Source organism: Rhipicephalus microplus, chromosome 3, assembly GCF_043290135.1.
Source record: "Rhipicephalus microplus isolate Deutch F79 chromosome 3, USDA_Rmic, whole genome shotgun sequence".
NCBI lineage: Eukaryota > Metazoa > Arthropoda > Arachnida > Ixodida > Ixodidae > Rhipicephalus > Rhipicephalus microplus.
The window spans coordinates 4,611,605-4,633,906 of record NC_134702.1 but is presented as its reverse complement, the minus strand read 5'-3'; the positions used below and the strand labels follow the sequence as shown (position 1 = coordinate 4,633,906).

The window sequence follows — 22,302 nt, the reverse complement described above, 5'->3', positions numbered from 1 at the left end:
TAACGCCCTCACCGCGCACAACCCTTCGACAATTTTCGATGTTGTCTCTGTATGCCAGCGGCTTGATACCTTGCAGTCAATCCGCCTGCGACCCGACTTCTCAGAGAACTCCCTGGCAAACAGTATGGATCTCTGATACATCCTTCGAGCAATCATTCGTAAGGAATTACAAGCCTACAGGGTACCTCCTTCTAACAACGTTCCCGCTCAACCAGTCTCTAGCAATCTGCATGGCATTATTAGGGAAGAAATGTCAGCATTTCAAAGCACCCACCATGCTCCACCTTGCCCCCAACCCGCTTCGTACGCACAAATTGCTTCAATGCAACCCATGCGGTCTCAAGTACCACCACCTGTGCCTGATCACGACTATCTCGCACCTCTAGTCGCCCGTCCACTGAACCCTACCTACCATTCTTCCTGGCGGGCCCCACTGCCTATTTGCTACTACTGCGGAATTCGAGGACACATTTCCGGGTTCTGCCGACGTCGGCAGCAAGATGAACATCGTGGTTATGACGCTTTTGAACGTGATGACACATGTGCTCGAGGTTACTACTGTTATGCCGATAGTCCTTCCAACCACTGATACCCGTCTCCTGTGCACATTTTCAACACGACGAAGAATACACGTGGCTCCCGACCACGCTCCCCTTCACCACTCCGACGCTCTGTTTCACCTCTTCGGCCTGTCTCTGAACTGGCTGCCCAGAGATCGGAAAACTAAACAGTGCAGTTTTTATAGGGAAAACTGCATCGTGACGAAATGACCCAAGTCCTCCTGAACGACCGTCAAGCATGTTATTGGTGACTGTGCAAGGTGTGCGGGTGTTGGCTTTGATGGACACGGGAGCAGCTATTTCAGTTGTGCGTGCCGACTTGTGTTCTCGATTGCGGAAAGTGAAGACACCCTACCTTGGATCATCTTTGATTGGGGCCAATGGAGCAATTATTAGGCCATCGGCCCAATGTACAGCGCATGTCTTCATTGATGGTATTCGTCACCACATCACTTTCGCTGTCTTAATTTCATGTGCTCATGAACTAATTTTAGGTTGGGACTTTCTCTCATCAGCATCTGCATTAATTTCTTGCCGTCAACGTGTAGTCGAGATGACCGAGACCGATCACTGCAGCGATCGTGTCGACGAGAAACCATTGCGTTTTTTCACAGCTTCCGACATACTGCTCCTGGGTCAGGAGCAACTCATCGCCATCACTTCTCCGAATATTGCCAATGGTGACGTCCTTATCACCCCTCCCAGGCACTGTCTAGCTCGCAGCGTTGTAGTCCCCTCCAGCCTGGTGCGGTTCAAAGACAGTGCTGCGATAATCCTTGGCCTGAACCGTACCCTGGAGCCTGTCCTCCTACCCTAAGGTTCTGCAGTGTCGTGTTATGTGGATACTCAACCAGTATCTTTGGTCTCTCTTGACGCCTTGACAGCTCAGCCACAACAGGCCCAGTCTGTTACTTCCTCTTCCTTTGCTCCCGGTATAAATCCTGACCTTTCAGCTTCTCAACGTGAGGCGTTGCTAAATTTGCTAACAAAACACCAGGCCTCCTTCGACGCCAAGGCTTCGGCACTAGGACAGACCAGAGTTGCGCATCATCGCATCGACACTGAAGGTCAGACTGTTGTACGCCGTCGTCCCTACCGAGTCTCCTTGGTCGAGCGCAAAATCATCGAGAAGAACGTGACCGATATGCTAAAAAGAAACATCGTACGACCCTCTCCCAGTTCTTGGTCATCACCCGTTGTCTATGTACAAAAGAAGGATGGATCGGTATGATTTTGTGTTTTGCTTGGTTGGGCTGTCAGAGTGTCTTGCTCTTGTTTGGGCTGTCACTAAATTTCGCCCGTATCTGTTCGGCCGCAGTTTTACTGTTGTAACCGATCACCATGCGCTCTGCTGGCTTTCATCGCTCAAGGATCCCATGGGACGTCTCTGTCGTTGGTCTCTCCGCCTCCAAGAATACACCTTCTCGGTCGTGTATAAATCTGGTCACCTCCATCAGGACGCCGACTGCCTGTCACGGTAGCCAGTGGATCCGCCAGACGCCAGAGAGAGAGCTACTGAGGCTTGCGTCTTATCAATATCAGACTTTCTTGATATCGCTTCTGAGCAGCGCCGCGACCTGGATTTACTTCCCATCATAGAAGGCTTGGGTTCCGCTACTCCACCCACTTCTCTGAACTTGTATTTCCTTCATGAAGGGGTTCTCTACCGCCACAACATGCGCCCTAATGGTCTTGACCGCCTTCTCATCGTGCCTTCCCATTTATGTGTAGATGTTCGTAAGCTTCACGATGAACCTGCCGCTGGTCACCTTGGAGTCACTTGCACTTATGATCGCGTCCGGCGCCGTCTTTTCTGGCCACGTCTATAGCGCTCTGTGCAAAAGTATGTCGCCAGCTGCGACCTTTGTCAACGTCGAAAACAACCATCGCTTCCAGCTGGCCTCCTTCACCCTATTGAGATCTCGGCTGAACCATTTTACCGCGTAGGGCTCGACCTTCTCGGGCCATTTCCCACTTCTGCATCCGGGAACAAATGGGTTGCCGTGGCGACCGACTACGCGACACGTTACGCGATCACTCGCGCTCTCCCAACCAGCTGCGCTACCGATGTTTTCCGACTTTCTACTGCACGACATCATTTTGCATCACGGTGCTCCTCGACAGCTCGTTACTGACCAGGGCCGATAGTTTTTATCTTGCGTTGTCCAGAATTTTGTACGTTCCTGTTCCACGAACCACAAGTTCACAACGGCATATCATCCACAAACTAATGGACTTACATTGCGCCTGAATCTCACTATCACCGACATGTTGTTGATGTATGTTTCTGCAGACCCCTGCGACTGGGATGCAAGGTTACCCTACGTCACCTTTGCTTACAACTCCTCCAGACATGACACCACAGGCTATTCCCCGTTCTACCTTCTTTATGGACGTGAACCCTCTCTGCCTCTCGATACACTCCTTCCCGCTGGTTCAAGCTCCCCTGTCACATACGTCCGCGATGCCATAGAACGAGCCAATGGAGCGCGACAGATTGCCCGAGAACGACTCACACTTTCTGAAGCCTCGCAGAAAAATCGGTACGATCGTCACCACCGCGAAGTTTTGTATGCACCCGGTTCACTAGTACTCTTTGGAACCCCTGTCGTCACATCGGCCTCTCAGCAAAGCTCTTATTTCGCTATGATGAACCATACAAAGTCCTACGCAAGGTCACTAACTTCACCTACAAGATACGGCGAGTCATCGATACGGTGCACTCAACGCCACCACCATCTACTGCTGTGCACGTCGTAAAACTGAAGCCTTATATGTCGCCCAAACCTTTAACCTCGCGGGGTAGTGCCATGAGGCAGTAGTGGAATTGGGGCATCAAGCGGTAGAGGGTCTCTGCTTGGAAGCAAAGACTACGAAGTGGATAAAGACTAGTCCCAGCCCGCGAGTGTGTCAGCCATTGCCATCGAAAGTAAACATCTTATATATCCGCAATCATACGTTTCTTTGTAAGATTATGGTCGTGTTTTCTTCCCCTTTTGCTGATCATCTGCAACGCCTAGATGAAGTACTCGCATGTCTCTCGAATGCTGGACTTTAACTAAACACAAAGAAGTCCCAGAACTTTTATAGCTGTGTTGCCGAAATGGCACATCTCGTTAGTAAAGATGGCATCCAGCCCAATTTGGAAAATTTCCGTACTACTCAATTTTTCGCGCTCCTTTCTCTTCAAAGAACTACGCAGTTTCCTTGGACTCACATCATACTTTCGCCTCTTCATTCGCAACTTTGCCACCATTGCCGCTCCTCTCCACAAGCTCCTTGTTAGTACCGGTTCCTTCGATTGGAGTTCTTGACATGGGGCCTTGCACTGATCATTCAAGCACGCACTGACATCCCCACTGGTGCTTTGTTATTTAGATGACAAGGTTATTACACAGCTGACGCTAGTGGACAAGGAATCGGTGCCGTACTCCTCTACCGCGAGCATGCCTTTCGCGAGAGAGTTGTCGTGTATGCAAGCCGCACTCTGACCTCCGCACACAAGAGGTACTCGATAACCGAACAAGAGTGCTTGGCTGTTGTCTAATCCATCCCAAAATTTCGTCCGTATCTACATGTTCGACATTTTACTGTTGTGACAGACCACCATGCTCTTTGCTGGTTGTCGACTATCAAAAACTTGTTGGGGCGACTTGACCGCTGGATTCTCCAGTTAAAATTGTATGACTTCGGCATCATCTACAAGACCGGAAGGCTACACCAAGATGCCGACGCTTTGTCACGATGCCCTTTGCCGCAGTCTTCGGCGCAAGTCACATCCCCTTGTCAAATTGGCTATGCGGAGAACGCCTCGTCGATATCATCCATTTCTTCCCTACCTTCATCCACCCATCCTTCAGTACTTACCACTCACCAGCGAGCCCATTCTTATTGCACTGACCTCATCGGTTGGCTTACCGGTGCTTCGTCTTTCCCAAATGCCAGGCTCTGGAAACAACTCCGGCTATTCAAGTTGGAGGACATTGTGCTCTATCGATACATTTTCCACACTGAAGGCCATCGATGTGTTCCCGTCGTACCACGCGCACTACGCACTGAAGTTCTGCGCGCTTAACACGACGACCCGACGTCAGGCCACTTGGGTTACTACAAAACCTACGAGCGCATCTGCAGTCAATTCTTCTGGCCAGGTCTTTCCACGACGGATATTGCCTCGCGCGCACTTTGCCAACACCGCAAGCGGCCCACTACTGCTCCATTCGGGACCCTATAGCCACTTCCTGGCTCAGCAGAGCCGTTGTCTGTCGTTGGAATTTACCTCTTTGGGCCCCTCCTAACCACATCGGACGGCAAGAGATGGATCGTCACCGCGGTCGATCACTTCACCCGATACGCTGAGACGGCCTCGATCACTTCAAGAACTGCTTCCGAAGTAGCAACTTTCTTCTTGAATGCTATTTACCTACATCACGGAGTCCTTCATGTTCTTTTGAGCGACCGGGGCAAGGTATTTCTTTCAAGAACGCTCAGTGAAGTTCTTCAAGCATCAAAAACAGTTCATAAAACATCTAGCTATCACCCACAAACCAATCGCTTAACGGAAAGATTTCAACGCACGCTGTGCGACATGCTGTCCATGTATATCTGACCGGACCATCGCAATTGGGATGCCGTTCTTCCCTTTGTCACGTATGCAAATACGTCAGTTCAACGAACCACATTCTCCATACGGACGCCAACTGACATCACCACTCGACGTTTCATTCTTTTCTGGCCCCGTCAACTCTTTACCATTCGTTTGCGACCAGTTTCTGTCCAGTGTTGCTTAATTCCGTCTTGTCTGTGTAAACACCGAAGCTAGCCAAGAAGATCGCAAACATCGCTACGATGCCACTCACCGCGTCGTTCGCTACCGCCCTGGTGACGATGTACTTCTGTGGACTCCTGCACGAACGCCTGGCTTATGCGAGAAGCTCGAGTCACGCTATCTTGGCCCCTACAAAGTTGTCGAACAGACCTCACTGGTGAACTACCGTGTCACACCAGTTCATGCGCCCACTGACCAACGCTGCCGCGGGACAGAGATTGTGCACATTTCACGTCTCGAGCCCTATTGTGTGTGTTCCACAGCGCAATTGGCGGTCAGGCTGGCCGCTTCCGTCGACGGGGGAAAATTAATTTAAGAATTCGCTGGACTTCATCTGTCAATAACCATCATCAGTTTTTGCATCGTTTCTCTTCATTATCGGCGTCATCTTGCTGTTGCTTGAATAAAGCGCCAGCTGAACCGTGGTATTTCAATATATATACGTATACATACGCTGAATAGCGGCAAGAAAATCAGCCTACATGGTCTATATAGTTGTAAATCACAATAAATAAAAAAGGCCAGACTCATTTTGGCATTCCTCTCACAAGTAAGAATCTAATAGTGAGCAAAGCTTTGACACACGCTTTTGCGACAGCCAGCTGCGTAGTCTTGTCCGCTCACGTGTGTCCCGGGAAGACTCAAGCGAGTTGTTTTGATGGAAATGAATTCTGTTAGTTGTGTTGAGATTTTCACCTTAGTGGGAAACCCTACTCTTTCACCTTAGTGGGAAACCCTACCCTAGTGTGTTCGGCCACTCCAATTCACCATCAAACTGCAACGCTGATAGTGGCGCTTGCAATTCAGATCCCTCCCTCCCCCTTGTTTCTTTTTTTCGCGATGTTTGTTTGTTTGTTTTAATTTTTTTTGGGTGCCAAAAAAAACTCGGGCAAATAATTCCCCCCCCCCCCCGGTTGCGGAAATCTCCCGGATTCAGCATCCTTGAACTTGGCAAGTATGTAACCTAATTTTATGTTAGGAGTAATCCAAATAAACAGCCATGCATGCTTGCGTAAATACATTTCATTTAGCATGTGGTGCAACGGCTCTGGCTTCGAGGCAAATGTTCGTGTCCAAAAATGTGCAGCAAGTATTTGCTCCAAATGGTTGTTATGCTGCTCCGATGTGCTATTTTAGTTGCTCCAGAAGCTGTGCCCAAATGGCTTCGTTCAATCGCATCACTATAATTTACTGATGGATGCTCTAGATTTTATTATATACAATCCTAGATTACCACAGTGATGCTATGCAGCAGTATCTAGTGAGGCAAATATACTTTTTAGTACGGCTCATTCAGTGGAAGCATCGGTTTAATACATACTCGGGTCTGATCACCCTCCAGGAGAACTTATCTGCGCTAGTGCCTATAAATAACTTTTTGCCATGGTCTTGTAATATATTATCGCGTCTAACATTTGATTATTGGTGCCCTTTTTCATTGTTTAAACTACTTTGTTTTGGTTTTTTTTTTTCAATAACTTTACAGCATCGGGACGGTGCTCTTTTTTTTTGTTGTTGAGGAGGAATATTGCCACCTACTTCTAGAAGTGGGTCGTATGCCAATGTGAAGGCTCACACCACAGAGAAGAAAGAAGTGCACGTGGGCCCCCGCTCTGGCAAAAAAGCCCAACCGACGCGCTTGGTTAGAGTCCTGTTGCTCAGACGTCAGTAAACCTTGTCGACACCCCCTGGAGTGACGTGACAATATAGAAGGTCTTCATAGATTTGCTCTGCTTTTTGGTATGGTTGCATTTCTTTCCAAATCGTTCATTGTCTAAGACTGATCAGTGGCTTTGCATGCGAGAAACAAACATTCTGATATAGGTAATAGTTCTGATGTAGGTGATTGTTTTGGCATAGCTGATGTACAGATCCTGATGTGTCTGATGTGCTGATGTAGCTCTGAGGTGCTGATGTAAAGACGCTGATGTACGTGATGATGCCTTATACTCATTGCACGAATCTGATGGTGAAATCCTAAAGCCTCCAACCTGTGTACAGCCAGTGCTGAGCCCTCATGTTTTTTTGGTCACAGCCTCGGCATCTAGTGCTACCGCAGTAAAGTTGCACTGCATTGTCAGCGGTAAGGGTTGTGTGTGGTTGCGTTTGTGTGACCCGTGTGATCAGCAGGCTCGTGTGATCAACAGACTCGTGTGATCAGACTCAAGGAGGATGCGGAGCGCAGTGCCAAGAAGCTCCAGCAGGAAATCTCTGTGCGTACAGTCTTTCATTTGCCGGGCTGCCTGTCCCGAAGTGAAGCTTCCTCTGTGGGGTTCAATGTTAAAGTGCTCAAGGGGCTTGCATTTTCCTATCTTGAAAATTCTGCAATCGCCACCTTTCTTTCATGAATGCTATGTCAAACTGATAATGTGCATGCTATTTGTGACCAGGAAATGCCAGGCATGCAGTGATAATGCAATGAAAGGCATGTAGGATAGCTTAGTATCGGCGTGGGAAAAAGACACCCTTCTTACTTTCTTTCTTTAGTGTTGGATGGCTTTCGATGCTGCCGTGTGGGACTGGGCTGTGTTGAAGATATTATCTTTCAGTTTCTGGGATTACAGCTGAGGTTTCCTAGGTACATGAAAGAGCACCACCATCTGTCTAGACTAATAAAGTGTTCTTTCAGACCTTTTATTTTATAGGAAAGAGGAAGGTTACTGTATGACTAAAATGTGGTCATAGAAGTTGTGGGCTTTTAGGTACAGTTTTACGTATAATCTAAGCAAGCCTTATGAGCAGCTTAAGTAGTTACTAGTGAAACTAGCCCGACAAAATAATATACGGACATGAGTTAAAGTGGCACTGACATAAAATTTCGAAAGAGAGATTGTAAACTACGTAGATTTATGGAGAGGCATAAGCATACATGAAATATCAAGGGCAAAGGTAACCTATTACATAGTCAAAATTGATTTTAAAGTGCATGCTGCATCACTGAGTGAGGTGCAAAACCTTCTCACAACACGGACATCAATGCGGTGAGAGTGTGAACAAGCCTGCATCATGAGTTGGTGTTAGCTGTTTGCTTGGTAGTTGGCACACATCTTGCGCTTTCGCTACTTGCGACTTCTTCCTCAGAGAATTATCAGGGCAATTGAGGAGTTGCTCTGACAATTCTCTTTAAAAACATGATGAAGCTTGTCGTTAAAGGTAAAATATAAATCCTTAGAAACTCATACCCCCCTTGCTCCAAAGGTTTTAATAGTAATCTCTGTGTCGCCAAATTGGCAAGTGTGCAGTGTAGTTGTAAGAACTTGAGTGGCTCATCGCGCAAATGTTTGCTCATCAAACGCATGGCGCTTGGTGCTTTTCAGAACATAAAGCAGGCCAGAGTGCAGCTCATGGAGCGAATGAAGGAAGAGTCCGAACGCCACAGGCGCCACCAGACGGAGCGCAATCGCGAGGTCCGGGCCTTGCAGATGCGCCAGCAGCAGCAGTCGGCACAGATGGCTCGCATGGAGCGTCAAAATGCCATGCGCATCAACGTGCTGCAGCGACGTATGGAGGAAGCGCTGGCGGCTGAAAACAGACTCGAGGCTGCTCAGCGTCGCCACCTGGAGAACCGTGCCAGCGGGTTCGACAGCATGGCGTTGCGCGTCAAGGCACGTGTTCCAGGGGGCAAGCAGGGCTCGTTAAAAATGTCGTCTTACAGCATTTGAAAACTGAATAAGGCAGAAGGTCGGGGGAAGACGAAAGCTTGAGGAGATAGAAAATTCTTGAACAAAGTGTGTAAAGGAAGCCAATGTTTTGACAGGCAGTCTTGCTACTTGCCGCCTTGAATGAAATATTGCTTGGTGAAACATTACCTTCAACGATGTCTCTGTGTTCAAGAATTTTTCATCACTTGAAAACAGAGCACCTGAGCATATAAGGAAAGCCACTCCTGGTCTCGGGACCTGTACTAGGCCTATTATCAGCAGACTTTTTTTTCTGTCTCCTTTCTTTTTCACACATAATGTGAGTGGCCTGGCCTGATGCAATTGTACCCTGCTACATTTAAGTCTTCACATAATACCTGATGAGCAGTACCTAATGCCACGCTATACATGGCCTCTGTAAGTAGTTTTTCTCAGTTTTCTCAGCAAAAAGTTAAGTTAAATAAAATGCACCAGTGTGGCAATGAGCGCTGTTCAAAAAAGTGCTGACATCTCACAATCAGCGTACAGGCAGAAAAACTGTATTGCAAGTTGTGGCAGTAGGTTTTTACATTAGTAGACTCATCAGTAGTGGATTAGATTTGTGAAAAGGCTCAATATGCTTCCACTTATATTCAGTAATCGTTCTCGTGCATGCTTATTTAGAAGTTCACTCAATTTAATTTATTGAAAAGTAGTAGAACCTCGTTTATACATCACCCCATGTTTACGGCGAAGCCCCCATAGAAATAATGCAGGACATGGCGGCGTTGTTTACGATAGAGGTGAAGATGCTTAAGGTCCATGAATTTATAAGGTGCATGTCAAAGAACCGAACGAGGACGAAATTTTCAAAGCCCTCCACTGCGGTTTCTCTCATAATCATATTGAGGTTTTGTGATGTTAAACCCAATCGTCAAATGTAGTGAAAACCTTGGCCATACAACATAATTTTTTGTTGACCCCACATTTTATGACTCTCTTATACTGTTTGAGGAAAAAACATCAATCTTTCCACTCTAATCTAGTGCAGACCAAATTTCAGCAGAAGCAAAATAAGAACTCGCATGCCTTTAAATTGAAAATTTGAAAAAATGGTGAATCCTGTAGGATATACCTTATTAGAATGAATCATTTATTTTCCTGGCTATTCGTGTGCTCCTATAGCTTTACGATCGCCCCGCCGTGGTGGTCTAGTGGCTTAGGCACTCGGCTGCTGACCCGCAGGCCGTGGGATTGAATCCCGGCTTCAGCGGCTGCATTTCCGATTGAGGCGGAAATGTTGTACGCCTATGTGCTCAGATTTGGGCGCACGATAAAGAACCCCAGGTGGTCGAAATTTCCGGAGCCCTCTACTACGGCGTCTCTCATAATCGTATGGTGGTTTTAGGATGTTAAACCCCACGTATCAATCAATCAATCTATCTATCTAGCTTTACAATCTTTTTTGGGCATGCCTTGATACCATATGTATTCCGGGGCCTTTACCTACACAAGCTCGTTCTACACAAAGCAGCTTCAGATAGCCACAAACCTCATCTTTGGTATCGGAGTATTTTCACATTTTTGACCTGTGGAAACTTCCTCTGGAGGACGTGCAACTGAAGATCTGCTCGCTTTGCTTGAGACGCTCGTGGTGGCAGGCTTTGAGCGCACAAAAATAATGTGACACAGCTATGTTCGATGTGCAAGATTACTTTATCTGGACGTGAGCATTCATAAAGGCGGTGTATCACCGATTGCTCTTCACAAAGGAACAAATACGATGCGGGCAGTTCAGTTGCGCACAAACTCGTCCTACTCACACTGGCAACAAAATGTGCTCCTTTGTCATGAGGTGGTGGCAACGGCACTGTATCTGACTCTTCCAACAGGAGGCTGCTGCCAACTAATTTTGGTTTAATTTTCACATTCTGGGAATTTTCAAATTTGACTGACTGGATGAAAGATGTGCATTGATTTTGATTTTTTAATTTGAGAATACATGTTCGCCTGCGCCTCCTTTGATTAAATGTTTAGCAGCTATTGTTAAAAATCATTTAATCTACCTTCCTCTGAGAAGTGCAGGGAAGTGTGGTAGGCTTTTTGATGCAGTCTGTACATGTTTTTGGGCAAGGCTTTATGTTGCTGCCTATATGGTTAGTTTTTCGGCTCTGTGATTTCAGGATTACCCATGCTACAGCTTTGCGTGGTCCCTTAAAGGGACATTAAATAGGCTGAGACTTTTTTTGCACTCCCCAAACAAGCTCGCCAATTCGTACAGCAGACCACCACCATCACATTTTCTGTTTCGAAACACGATTTCCGGGCCTCTTTCTTTCTGACCAATCTCTCTTGCACACACAGTGATGCAAGCCTATCTATTGGCAACTTGACGTACCACTGAGTTCTTTGATTGGTCATTGGCCCTACGAAACAGTGCCTTAGCTCTGCTTCGATGCAGTTTTGGTGCAATTCGATGCAATTCGAATTTTCGCCCTCTGCCATTTTGTAGAGCTCAAGACTACTGAGAAAATCAGTACAGTAAAACCTCATTATAATGACGTGGAAAATAACGAACTATTGAATATAACTAAGCAATTTTAATTCCCCTTGAAGTTCTCATGGATGTCAATATATTTCAAACCTTGCTTTAATGAAGCAAAAATTGCATCACAATGAATATAACGAGCCATTATTCGTCCACAATAAGCATTTACTAATCATTTTGGTATACGTCAGTTCAACATCTTATAGCGCGCGACAGTTTACGTCTCGCCACGAGTGGGGTAATCAAAACTCCCACCTGGCGCTCTCCGAAAGCCGCCTGCCAACATGCGTGTGGGAGAAAGTCTCGCTGCACTAATGGACTCTCCAGCGCAGCAACTCGGAGGAGGGTGCGCGTCAGCCGGCCTCCCCACTCCTGTAGAACTCGTTTACCCGCCCGCGCATCTGACCTCCTTCTCCGGGTGGAGGAGATTGTGTTTGTGAAAGAGCAACATCACCTCTATCAGTCTTTGCCGCTAGACACGAGATGGACAACAGCAGCGGCAAACGTAAGCGCAAAAATATAACAGTCGAGCAGAAGTCGACAATGTTGAAAGCCTGGCGTCAAGGGCAAAGATTTCAGCGATGTCGCCAGTAGGTGCCACGGTCGACCAGGCCCAGACGTGGGACGCTCTCCTTGACGCCAGCGTGGTGCCTGACTGCGACACGCGGTGACAACCGAGGAGTTGTCAGATGCGGAAATTGTGCCCGCGGTGACGGGCGCGCATGACGACAGTGACGAATGTGTCGACACCCCGGAGCCTAATGTAATGTGTAATGGTGTGTAACCCGGCGTATTGACGCCCTCACAAGCGCTTGATGCGACAGACCTCGATGTGACAGACAGAAAGTTCATAATGTACATTGGCATAGCTTTCATTGTGTTTGACCAGGCAAACAGGGATAAATGAACCTTCAAACTCTCAATCACTGCAACACCATACGTACGTGGGATTCGATAAACTTTTTCAGCGAAGGATTCGTGATGCACTAATATTAGTGACGTGACTTGATATTTGTACTTTAAAATTTGTTGTTGGGTGGTTTAGTCAAGTCCTGCTTCGCTTTGGATTACTGTCTGCCCCCTGAGCTTTCTTTTTTCGCTGCAGAACTGGCTGCAAAGTGAACTTTTTGTCGTGACCGAGAGCAAGAAGCTGGAGCACCACCTGGCTTCGCTTATTGACGAGCGAAAGGCCATCGCCATGGAAATTCATATAGTTGAGAAGCAGCTGAAGGACCCCGACATGGTAGGCACTTAACAATAGGTGACATTTTTTTTGTGCTTTTAGCTGATGTATGAACCATTCTGGGTAGCTGTGAAAGTTGACACTACGTACAGCAGAGTTCACTGTTAGAAGGAGGACACTAAACAGAAATAATTTTAGCTACTTCAGCTAACTTCCTTTAGCAAAATTTGTGTTTAGGTACTTTGGCTAGCTAGAATTTAATATTTCCACTATTCAATTGTCACTTACGGCAGCCTTTGCAGTGCCAGTGTTGCTTTGTGACATTACCATCACGAGTAAATCGGGCAGCTTCAGTGTTCATTGATACGTATTACTACAGCAGACTCTCTGTAACTCAAGCTCTGCCTAAATCGAACGACCTTCAATATGATTGGCTTCATACTCGAGTTAGGCACCCCGTTTCAATTCTAACTAAAGAGAACTCCTGGGAACATGTCACTCATATTTTTTTTTTAATTTCTTGGTTGATTTTAATAGAACTTGGTTGCTCATGCATTGAAATTCCAGTTTGGAATTGAGCAACTTGCAAATGCTCAGCATACCATAAGTTTTGTTCCAGTGCATTCGGAGCATCTATTTTTGTTACACTCCTCTTACTTTATAAATTTCAGATTATTGTGATATGTTGATTTACTTTGTAACGCTGTTAAGACAAAATCTAGCTCCCCAAAGGTGGCATGAAATACATTTTAGTATTGCATTTTAAAAACTGTACATTGCTTGAAAAATAAATATGCATTTGAAATCAACACGCTATTATCATGAAGTCGCCAAGTTTCATCAAAATCAATATAAAAAACTAAGAGCAGAGCTCTTTTTTAAAGTAAACATATCTTTCTGGTTCGTTCACGTTCCATTGAAAAAGTGTACTGTTATTCTACAAAATATTGTTTTCGTTCCCCAAGTTTCGTTGTTTGTTTTGTTTTTAAAGAGAAACATTTTGCGCAAACACGACTTGTAGAATGTTGAGATTGGGCATTGATTAGTATCTATTTTTGTATCAGTAAAATCCCATTCAATGCCTCAAAATTTTCTAATCAAATTGCTCCAGTTATCCTTCAGTCCTCAACTGACCATTCTTTTGCATGCCACACACGTCTTGCTTCAGGCGCAAACAGATCGGGTCGAGCATGATGCACGTCTCCACGAGTTAAAGAGAGCCCTGAAAGAACACAATGACGATATTGCCAAGCTCCAACAGAAGATTCTGGATGTAGATCCTGGTGAGTTCAGAAGCCTCACTGTTTCCCATTGTAATACCGAGCTGTACATTGTATGTAGGGACCTGATGACTTTTAAATTCATTTGATGTGTAATATTACAAATCTTCAAACAAGATTTTGTGTAGCTGCTTTTATTTAAGAAATGTAGCCTTAGATTGTCTTATCAAGCAAGAGAATTGACGGTCAGTAGCGTGGGTGTTAACACGACGAATGCAAGAAATCATTACGATTTGTTATCTTCATGACATGGCATTTGTCCAAAAGTTTTGATGTCTTACGTCACTTAGACGTTTTTTTTTTAATTCTGCAAATAGTTATTTTAAGTTCGAAGCAAATAGTGAGTTTATTCGAATAATTTGGAATAGAATTCAAACACTAGTAATAAAACTTATGAAGAAAAATGGGCATATTTATCATGACCTAACTAAAATGTATTTTAAAATTTTAAATAGGGTCTTTATGCAAAGGCTTTTTTTTCTTTCAAAGGAAGTCGAAACAACTTTGAGTAGTGGCAGTATTTGACTTTCGGCAGGATGCGAGTCATGACCTGTAAAATAGATAACATATTAAATTTATTATATAAGCACATAAACAGTCATATCAAGCCGTTATTTTGAGCTCAATAAAATGATAAATTCGTTTGAAGGTAATATGTTCAATTAAAGGGGCCCTGCAACACTTCTTCAAGTAGCCATGAAATGAATTCACTAAAGAAGCTTATTGCCTCATGAATTCACTGGTGCAATAATATTTAGAATTCATCCTGTGCAAGCAGAGTATCAAATATTTGTCGCAAGCTGCAATGGCATTCTTTCTTCTCATCCCAACGAAAACGCTGGAAGGTAAGCAGGGAGGAATGGCACGGGGAAAGCAAATAGGTCACGTGCACCTTGTGACCTTTGGCACTTTTTATATTTTTCTTCGAATATGAGGCTTTTCAATGCAATCGCCCACGCATGCGTGTACAAGTAGCAGCCTCCGGCGGCAGCCCCCAAGTGGCAACCAAGCGTGCCATGCTCAAATCAGCCAAAGGCTGATACGATGGCTGCGACAAGTGATTTTTGAACTTGTGGCGTCGTTTGCAGAGAGAGAAAGCAATTATTAGCTGAATTTGAGAATTTCTTTTCAATTACAGGCAGCGTGCTGCGCTATATTTCGCTTGCGTGTTCTCGGTAGCCTTGACTACAGATCGGGAGAATTTCCCGACCATGCTCAAAAAGTGTCGCAGGGCCCCTTAAATTTGAAGAAAGGGGGCTGAACGAATTTTTTTTATACGAATTTTTTTTATTAGTTGGTTTCGCGGCCTAACATACCTACACTGCAGTGAAACCACCTCTAAAGGCAGTTACATGCTGACTAATGTACACTTATTCGTTCATCGTGGGTACTTCGAAATATTTTAATAATTTAAATTCGAATCAAAGCAAATTCAAATTCTCTACTATTCGTTCAAATATTTGAAGCATTTTAATATTTACACAAGCTTAGACGTTTTGTAATGTGATGTGGTAACATGACACTGCTTGGTCAGAGATTCCCCAATCAGAGATGTAACTCAAACCTTGATATAACGTACCCGGATATAAGGAAATATTGGTTATAACAATGTAGATGAAAAACAGTCTTGCAGTAAATATAGTGCTAGGAATAAACCTGTATAGCGAATTTTTTCCCCTGCCACGGTGTTCAGTGGCTAAGGTACTCAGCTGCTGACCCGCAGGTCGCGGGATCAAATTCCGGCTGCGGCGGCTGCAATTTCGGTGGAAGGCAAAATGCTGTAGGTGCTCAGATTTGGGTGCACGTTAAAGAACCCTATGTGGTTGAAATTTCTGGAGCCCCCCACTACGGCATATCTCATAATCATACCAAAGTAACCACGGATTTCTGGTAGACATACATTGAGACGTACATTGCGGATATTCCAGACATCCATCGAATGTCCACGAATGTACCCTGTACGTCGGATTCACGTACATCGGATGTACAAAGGTGACAAAGCCAACATGAACATTGACAGGCTCTTCAGAGGATATATATATATATATATATATATATATATATATATATATATATATATATATATATATATATATATATATATATATATATATATATATATATATATATATATATATATATATATATATATATATATATATATATATATACACGCACACAATGTAATTCAAACTCGAAGGCGCCCGAAAGCTTTTTCGAGCTCTCCATGCAGTGGCGCATGTGCATTGAGCTAACACATGGGGGAAGTTTCAGAAGACTTGCATTTATTCTCAAATCACAGGACATCCGTTAATAATTGAAGTAATCGGTGATGCTTGTCTGCACACGTTTGGCTTGCAGCGAGTCAATCAATTTTGCACGCAGCTTGCAAAGTATTTCTACTTCCGCTTCAGCATTCTCCTGGCAAGAGAAGTTGCGCGCGGAAATGTCCAGCGCCGACACTTTATAAAGACGACGACAATGACTGCGCAGTGGAGCCTCTCGCAGCGGCAGCATGGCCAGCACGAGATGAGAAAGGAGGAGCGTCTCCATACGGAGAGAAGCAGATCAGCATTTGAGAGAGAACAAACACTCCATGGCAGTTTTTTTTTTTCTTTTCGCGAGTGTTGTTAAAAGGAGATGGGTTACGTGGCAGGGACGGGAAAGTAGGAAGCGTGGCATCGTCGCGTGAGAGACCCCCCCTCCCCCTTCCCCCCTCAAGGTGCAGAGCCATGCTCCTGCAAGGAGCAAGGGCTGCAGAAAATAGTGCCTTTTTCCTTTTTTTCAGCCACACATGCATTCAACCCAGTGACAGCTCTCTTTTGTTTTCTCTCTCTCCTCACGCGCGGCGTTGGAAGGAGAATGGTCTTTACGGGGAAGGGACAGAAAAGGGAGAAGCGCAACACAAGCACGTCGCAGATCGGCATTTGAGAGAGAGCAATCATTCCACAGCGGCCTTTTCTTTCCTTTTCATTTCCTTCGCGCACAGCGTTCAGGTGTCACAGGTGCTGCTGCAAAATTGGGTGGGGGGGGGGGGGGGGGGGCTGAGAGCATTTTCGGAGAGTGATATGTTCGAATTAACCATCGCAAGTGCTTGCGGCAGCGATTGCTTCTTTATGGGCTTATTAAATTATTAGCAACAAACCTAACTCGCAGCAATGTTATTCTAGTAACCACAATATGTCCATACAGACGAGCACAGGAAAAAAACTAATGGGTGTAGCACACGCTTCTAAAGAAGATGCACAGGCACTGACCACGTGCTTGTCTTAAATTGGTTAATAGCAAGGAATATGCGAGCAAATGAATAACTCAAAACATGCCACGTATTAGCAGGGCTTATATAAATGGACAAAGTTAACGCGTGATAAGAACATATAAATGTCCGATATGAGACAAAGATGTAACACATGGCCTTATCTGTGCCTTGCGAGTGATCAGGGTTGCTGCTGCTTGCCACGGTAATTTCTGTCGAAAACAATGGTGGGCTCGTGCTGCGTTTTGGTGTGTCTTGTAGAAAAGTAATCCTTCATAACTTTACATGTTGCTGTTGATGTCCACACGAGCGCACTTGAAAAAAAAAATTGCTTTCTGCCGCTCGGAGCCTCGAAGCGGGCTCAGCGTTCATACGTGTGATGCAACACGAACAACCTGCTGGTCAAGCAGGTTTCGGGACAATAGGCACGATTACGCGCATTTCCTTCCAATACATCCGGAGGGGCTCGGCTAGCATGACGTGTACGTTTGAGGAATTTGAGCAACTGTGGTGCACCGCTTGTTGAAAAGTGTCGTGGCTGGCACATGAAAGTTTACCTACATGATGACTGCTATGACGTACTCACAGTCATCATGTAGGCATCATGTGAGTTCACATGCCATAATAGTAACACCAAACACATGGTTTCTTATGACATACGACACGCTTGTTGGATCAATCAGGTTGTTTTGCCTCGAGAAGCAAAATTATTTGGAATTCTGGGATCAAATGCGTGTGTGTGCCAAAATTTAAATGTTCTCATCTGGGATTATGCAGATCAAATATATTTTCATTACATTCTAATTTTACAATAGTTGATAAGCAAATGCACATATCCTTGGCATGTCTTATATGGACAGCCAGCCAACGTTCCAAACTTAATGTTCGGTCAGACATCCAATTCGGACGTTCAAAAAAACAGCCACACAAGACATGGCTTTTTCACAGTATGTCCATTGGCTATCTGTGTTGAATATCTATACGACCGGATATTTGTATTTATAATGGACAGCCAGAGGATATTCGTGGTTATATCGGTATGGTGGTTTCGAAACGTTAAACTCTACATATCAATCTATCTACCGAATTTTCGGATATAACAAATGTATTTTTGTGCAAAATACAGCTTTGTTATAATGAGGTATGGGTGTAGCTCAAAAGGTGAGCAGCAGAAAGCTTTCGGAGGGTAAGATTAATACATTGACTGAAATGGCTTCCACCTTAGTCTAAGGCTGTTGCGTGAAGAAGAGTTTTGTGACCAGACTTCTGTAACATCACACATTGTCTTGGCCACTCCAGTTCGCTTAATTTACTTACTTTGTGTACTTGATTTCTATCAGGAATACAGTCCAGTGCCTGCGGTTACTTATGTGCAATAACTTCCTCGGTTTGGTCGTAAATTGGCCCTTTGCAGTTGATTCATTGTTCAATAGCCATAATGCACATGCCAGCTGACCCATTAACATCATCTTTACTTGACATCGGTGAATATTGCATACCCATGCTAGAAGGACACACTGGGCAAGTGTGCAGTGTGCCCCACCTCCAGCTAAGACCCTTCTCCCGACGGTTGTAAAAATTATTCGCAGATCCTAGGGTATTGCAGCTCACGTAGCCCCTAAGTATCTTCGGAACACCAATCTGTGCGAAGAAATTAGTGAATCAAATACAATTCTCTTCTCCACAGAGCGACACCTCAAGGACCTCACCTCAAATGTGACGGACATCATTGAGAGCCCGGTCGTCGCAAAAAGTCTCTTCGAGATGGTGAGCCTGTCTTTGGTTGCGTCAAATGATTGTGCAGTGGACTAAAAACACTGTCGCTCTTTCTTTTTTTACAAAAATAATGTTTATTGTTAATTTTTTACTAGCAGGTAATCTTTACTTTTAATATGTTGCGCTATCACAGTGATGAAATAAAATACCTATTCCTGCACTCATTTCAGTATCTGGTTGATCTTGTTGGCCGTCCTGCTTCACATTGTAGAACGGCCTCCAAAAATCTGTTGATAAAAAATGTATGCATCCTTGAAAAAGAGACCAGAATATGTTTCCATCTTGGATTTGGTAGAAGAGTTCATTGGAATTTATAATTGGCATTTAGTAACTATGTATACCTGCTAGACTTTACATCAGTTATCTTGAACTTCAGCATGGTGTGTGCTTTTATTGAAGATAGACTATTCTCTCATTTATATATTTATATACAGGGTGTCCCACATAACTTGAGCCAAGCATTTGAAGATTACACTTCAGTGGCGAATTGAACCGAACGTGTACTACCCGCACTAGCCTGTAGGTACTCAGGCTTTTTTTTATTTTTCCCCATACTAATTATTTTTATTTTTAATTATCCATTTTTAATTATGGGCTGGAAACCCAAAATATGAACACTGAGATGTAGAGCACTTTCAGAAACCACCGACTAAATTGTTTCTTGTACGATATGTCTAGCGCTGTTACTTTTTTCGCGTTGTAAAGAAAGCCTATAGCAGCACTATAGCAGTGCGCTCGTGATCGTCACACAGCTTCTTTTCACATTTCGCGGGCTTTCTTTACAATGTGGAAAAAATAACAGCGCGCCCCGCCGCGGTGGTCTAGTGGCTAAGGTACTCGGCTGCTGCCCCGCAGGTAGCGGGATCGAATCCCGGCTGCGGCGGCTGCATTTCCGATGGAGGCGGAAATGTTGTAGGCCCGCGTGCTCAGATTTGGGTGCACGTTAAAGAACCCCAGGTGGTCGAAATTTCCGGAGCCCTCCACTACGCTGTCTCTCATAATTGTGTGGTATTAAAAATAACAGCGCGTGACGTATCGTACAGGATACAATTTAGTAGGTGTTTTCTGAAAGTGCTTTACATCTCAGTGCTCATATTTTGTTTCCAGCCTATACTTCAAAATAGGCGATTAAGAATTACTAATCATTCAGTATGGAGAGAAATAAAAAATAGCCAGAGTACCTACAGGCTAGTGTGAGTAGTATGCGTTTGGTTCAATTCGCCTCCTAAGTGCCTTTCACTTTGAAATTCTTAGCTTAAGTTATGTGGGACACCCTCTATATTTATATATGTTTATATATTTTCATATTTATATGAGGAAAAATACAGGGCCCACGTGCTTGCCAATAAATTTTCGTGTGACCTGTAGCGCTCAAGATTGAGTAAAATTTTCATTGTTGAAGAATATCTGCTTTATATTTACATTTCTTGTTCATTTACTTTGTGTCTGGGCAGCACACATGTGCATGCTTATTGATGTTTCATTGGTAAAATGAAGAGTGGAGAACATTCGGCATACATTGTTGGTTTTTGTGTGTGTGTGTGTGGGGAGGGGGGGTCACTTTGGTCTAGTGGCTAAGGTACTCGACTGCTGACTCGCAGGTCACGGGATCGAATCCCGGCTGCAGCAGTTGCATTTTTGACGGAGGTGAAAATGCTGTAGGCCTGTGTGCTCAGATTTGGGTGCACGTTAAAGAACCCCAGGTGGTCGAAATTTCTGGAGCTTTCAACTACGGCGTCCTTCATAATCATATGGTGCTTTTGGGATGTTAAACCCCACATATCAAATCAAAACCCCACATATTAATCAATCAATTCTGCGTGTGTGTGTGCGTGTGTGTGTGGCCAAGTGGTCTGAATCGTACAAAAAAAACTTGCTCATTATTTCATGCTTCAAACCCAATACACACGTTGCAATCAATACCTCTTCTCTTTGCTGCTGTTTTTGCCTTTATTGAATGCTGGTCCGCATTTTGTCATTGCATAAGCTTCCAAAGTTTTCCCGCTCTATTTATAAAATAGTGGAAGCAGTCAACTGTGTGTTGTCTTTCTCACATTAGCTTCCCAAAGTTTACGTAACTTTTTCAAATAATTATGTGGTTTTGAATTTTATGAATACTTATTTCACTTTTTATGCTACCTTTTTGAGGGTTTAACCTTTAGGAAATCGAATATTTAATTACATATTATAGTGCAATGGCTCTTGCATTAGCGGTTTTGTTCTGAAAAACTGCCACTGAAACATTGTGTATGTGCATATTGCCTCTATTCACTTTTTGTTTCAGTATCGCTAGGCCTAGTGTTTCAGTGTGATGTATTATAAAGGTGACTGCTGTCTGAAGTGTGTTTGGCAGCAGGAACCCTAGTGAGACTCGCAACCCTGTAGTCCCCCTCCCCGTCCTCTTGATTGATAAAAAAAAAAAGCATTGGATCTGAATAGATGCACAACCATCCAAAGTTCATATTTAGTGCATTTATACTGCACCCTGGAGTACTCTTCTATTTGCCTTCACTTGGCTGGCTTGTACCACCGGCACTGTAGGAGTTTGACTTCAAAATTCACCATCAGGGAAAACTAAAGCGCAATAGTAGTCTGTATTTTGTCTAGCAGTGTAGGTTGACTTCAAAATTCCCCATCAGGGAGGACTAAAGTGCAATAGTTGTCCGTATTTTGTCTAGCAGTGTAGGTGCCTAATTTTCTTCTATGAATAATTGATATCAGTACAGATAATTGATATCAGGTTCAGCCATATCTGCAGAGTGACGCATCTCTACTTCCTGCAGCTTGTGGCAGAGAACATGACCACCTACACCACTGCTGCCAAGCTGAGAGAACAGGAACGAGCAACAGCAGAGGGCCAGAAGGAGATTCAGCAACTACAGGCCAAGTTGCAGCAGGCTCGGGAGGACTATGACATGAAGCTGACCAACCTGCTCAAAGAGCACCAAGAACTCGAAGGGGCCCGAAAATGTGTCCGAAATAAAGAAAGTTCAAATTAACAAAAGCTTAATAAACTGAGGGCTCTCCGTGCAGTGGGGCATGTGCATTGAGCTAACACATGAGGGGGAAGTTTCAGAAGACTTACATTTAATCACAAATCGCAGAACATCCGATATTAATTGAAGTAATCGGGGATGCGCGTCTGCACACGTTTGCCTTGCAGCGAGTCAATCAATTTCGCACGCAGCTTGCAAAGCATTTCTTCGGCTTCAGCATTCTCCTGGCAAGAGAAGTTGCGCGGAAATGTCCAG

At 44.5% G+C, this 22,302-nt stretch overlaps 1 protein-coding gene across 1 annotated transcript; it reads left to right on the top strand.

Moving 5' to 3' along the window:
* The first annotated feature begins 2,309 nt into the window (after positions 1 to 2,309).
* Positions 2,310 to 22,050, top strand: LOC142802691 (chromosome-associated kinesin KIF4A-like). Its single transcript, XM_075887656.1, has 7 exons — positions 2,310 to 2,403; positions 7,519 to 7,601; positions 8,706 to 8,993; positions 12,662 to 12,799; positions 13,908 to 14,022; positions 18,963 to 19,042; positions 21,835 to 22,050. The coding sequence occupies exons 1-7, from the start codon at positions 2,310 to 2,312 to the stop codon at positions 22,048 to 22,050; spliced, it is 1,014 nt and encodes a 337-aa protein (XP_075743771.1).
* Positions 22,051 to 22,302: the final 252 nt, after the last annotated feature.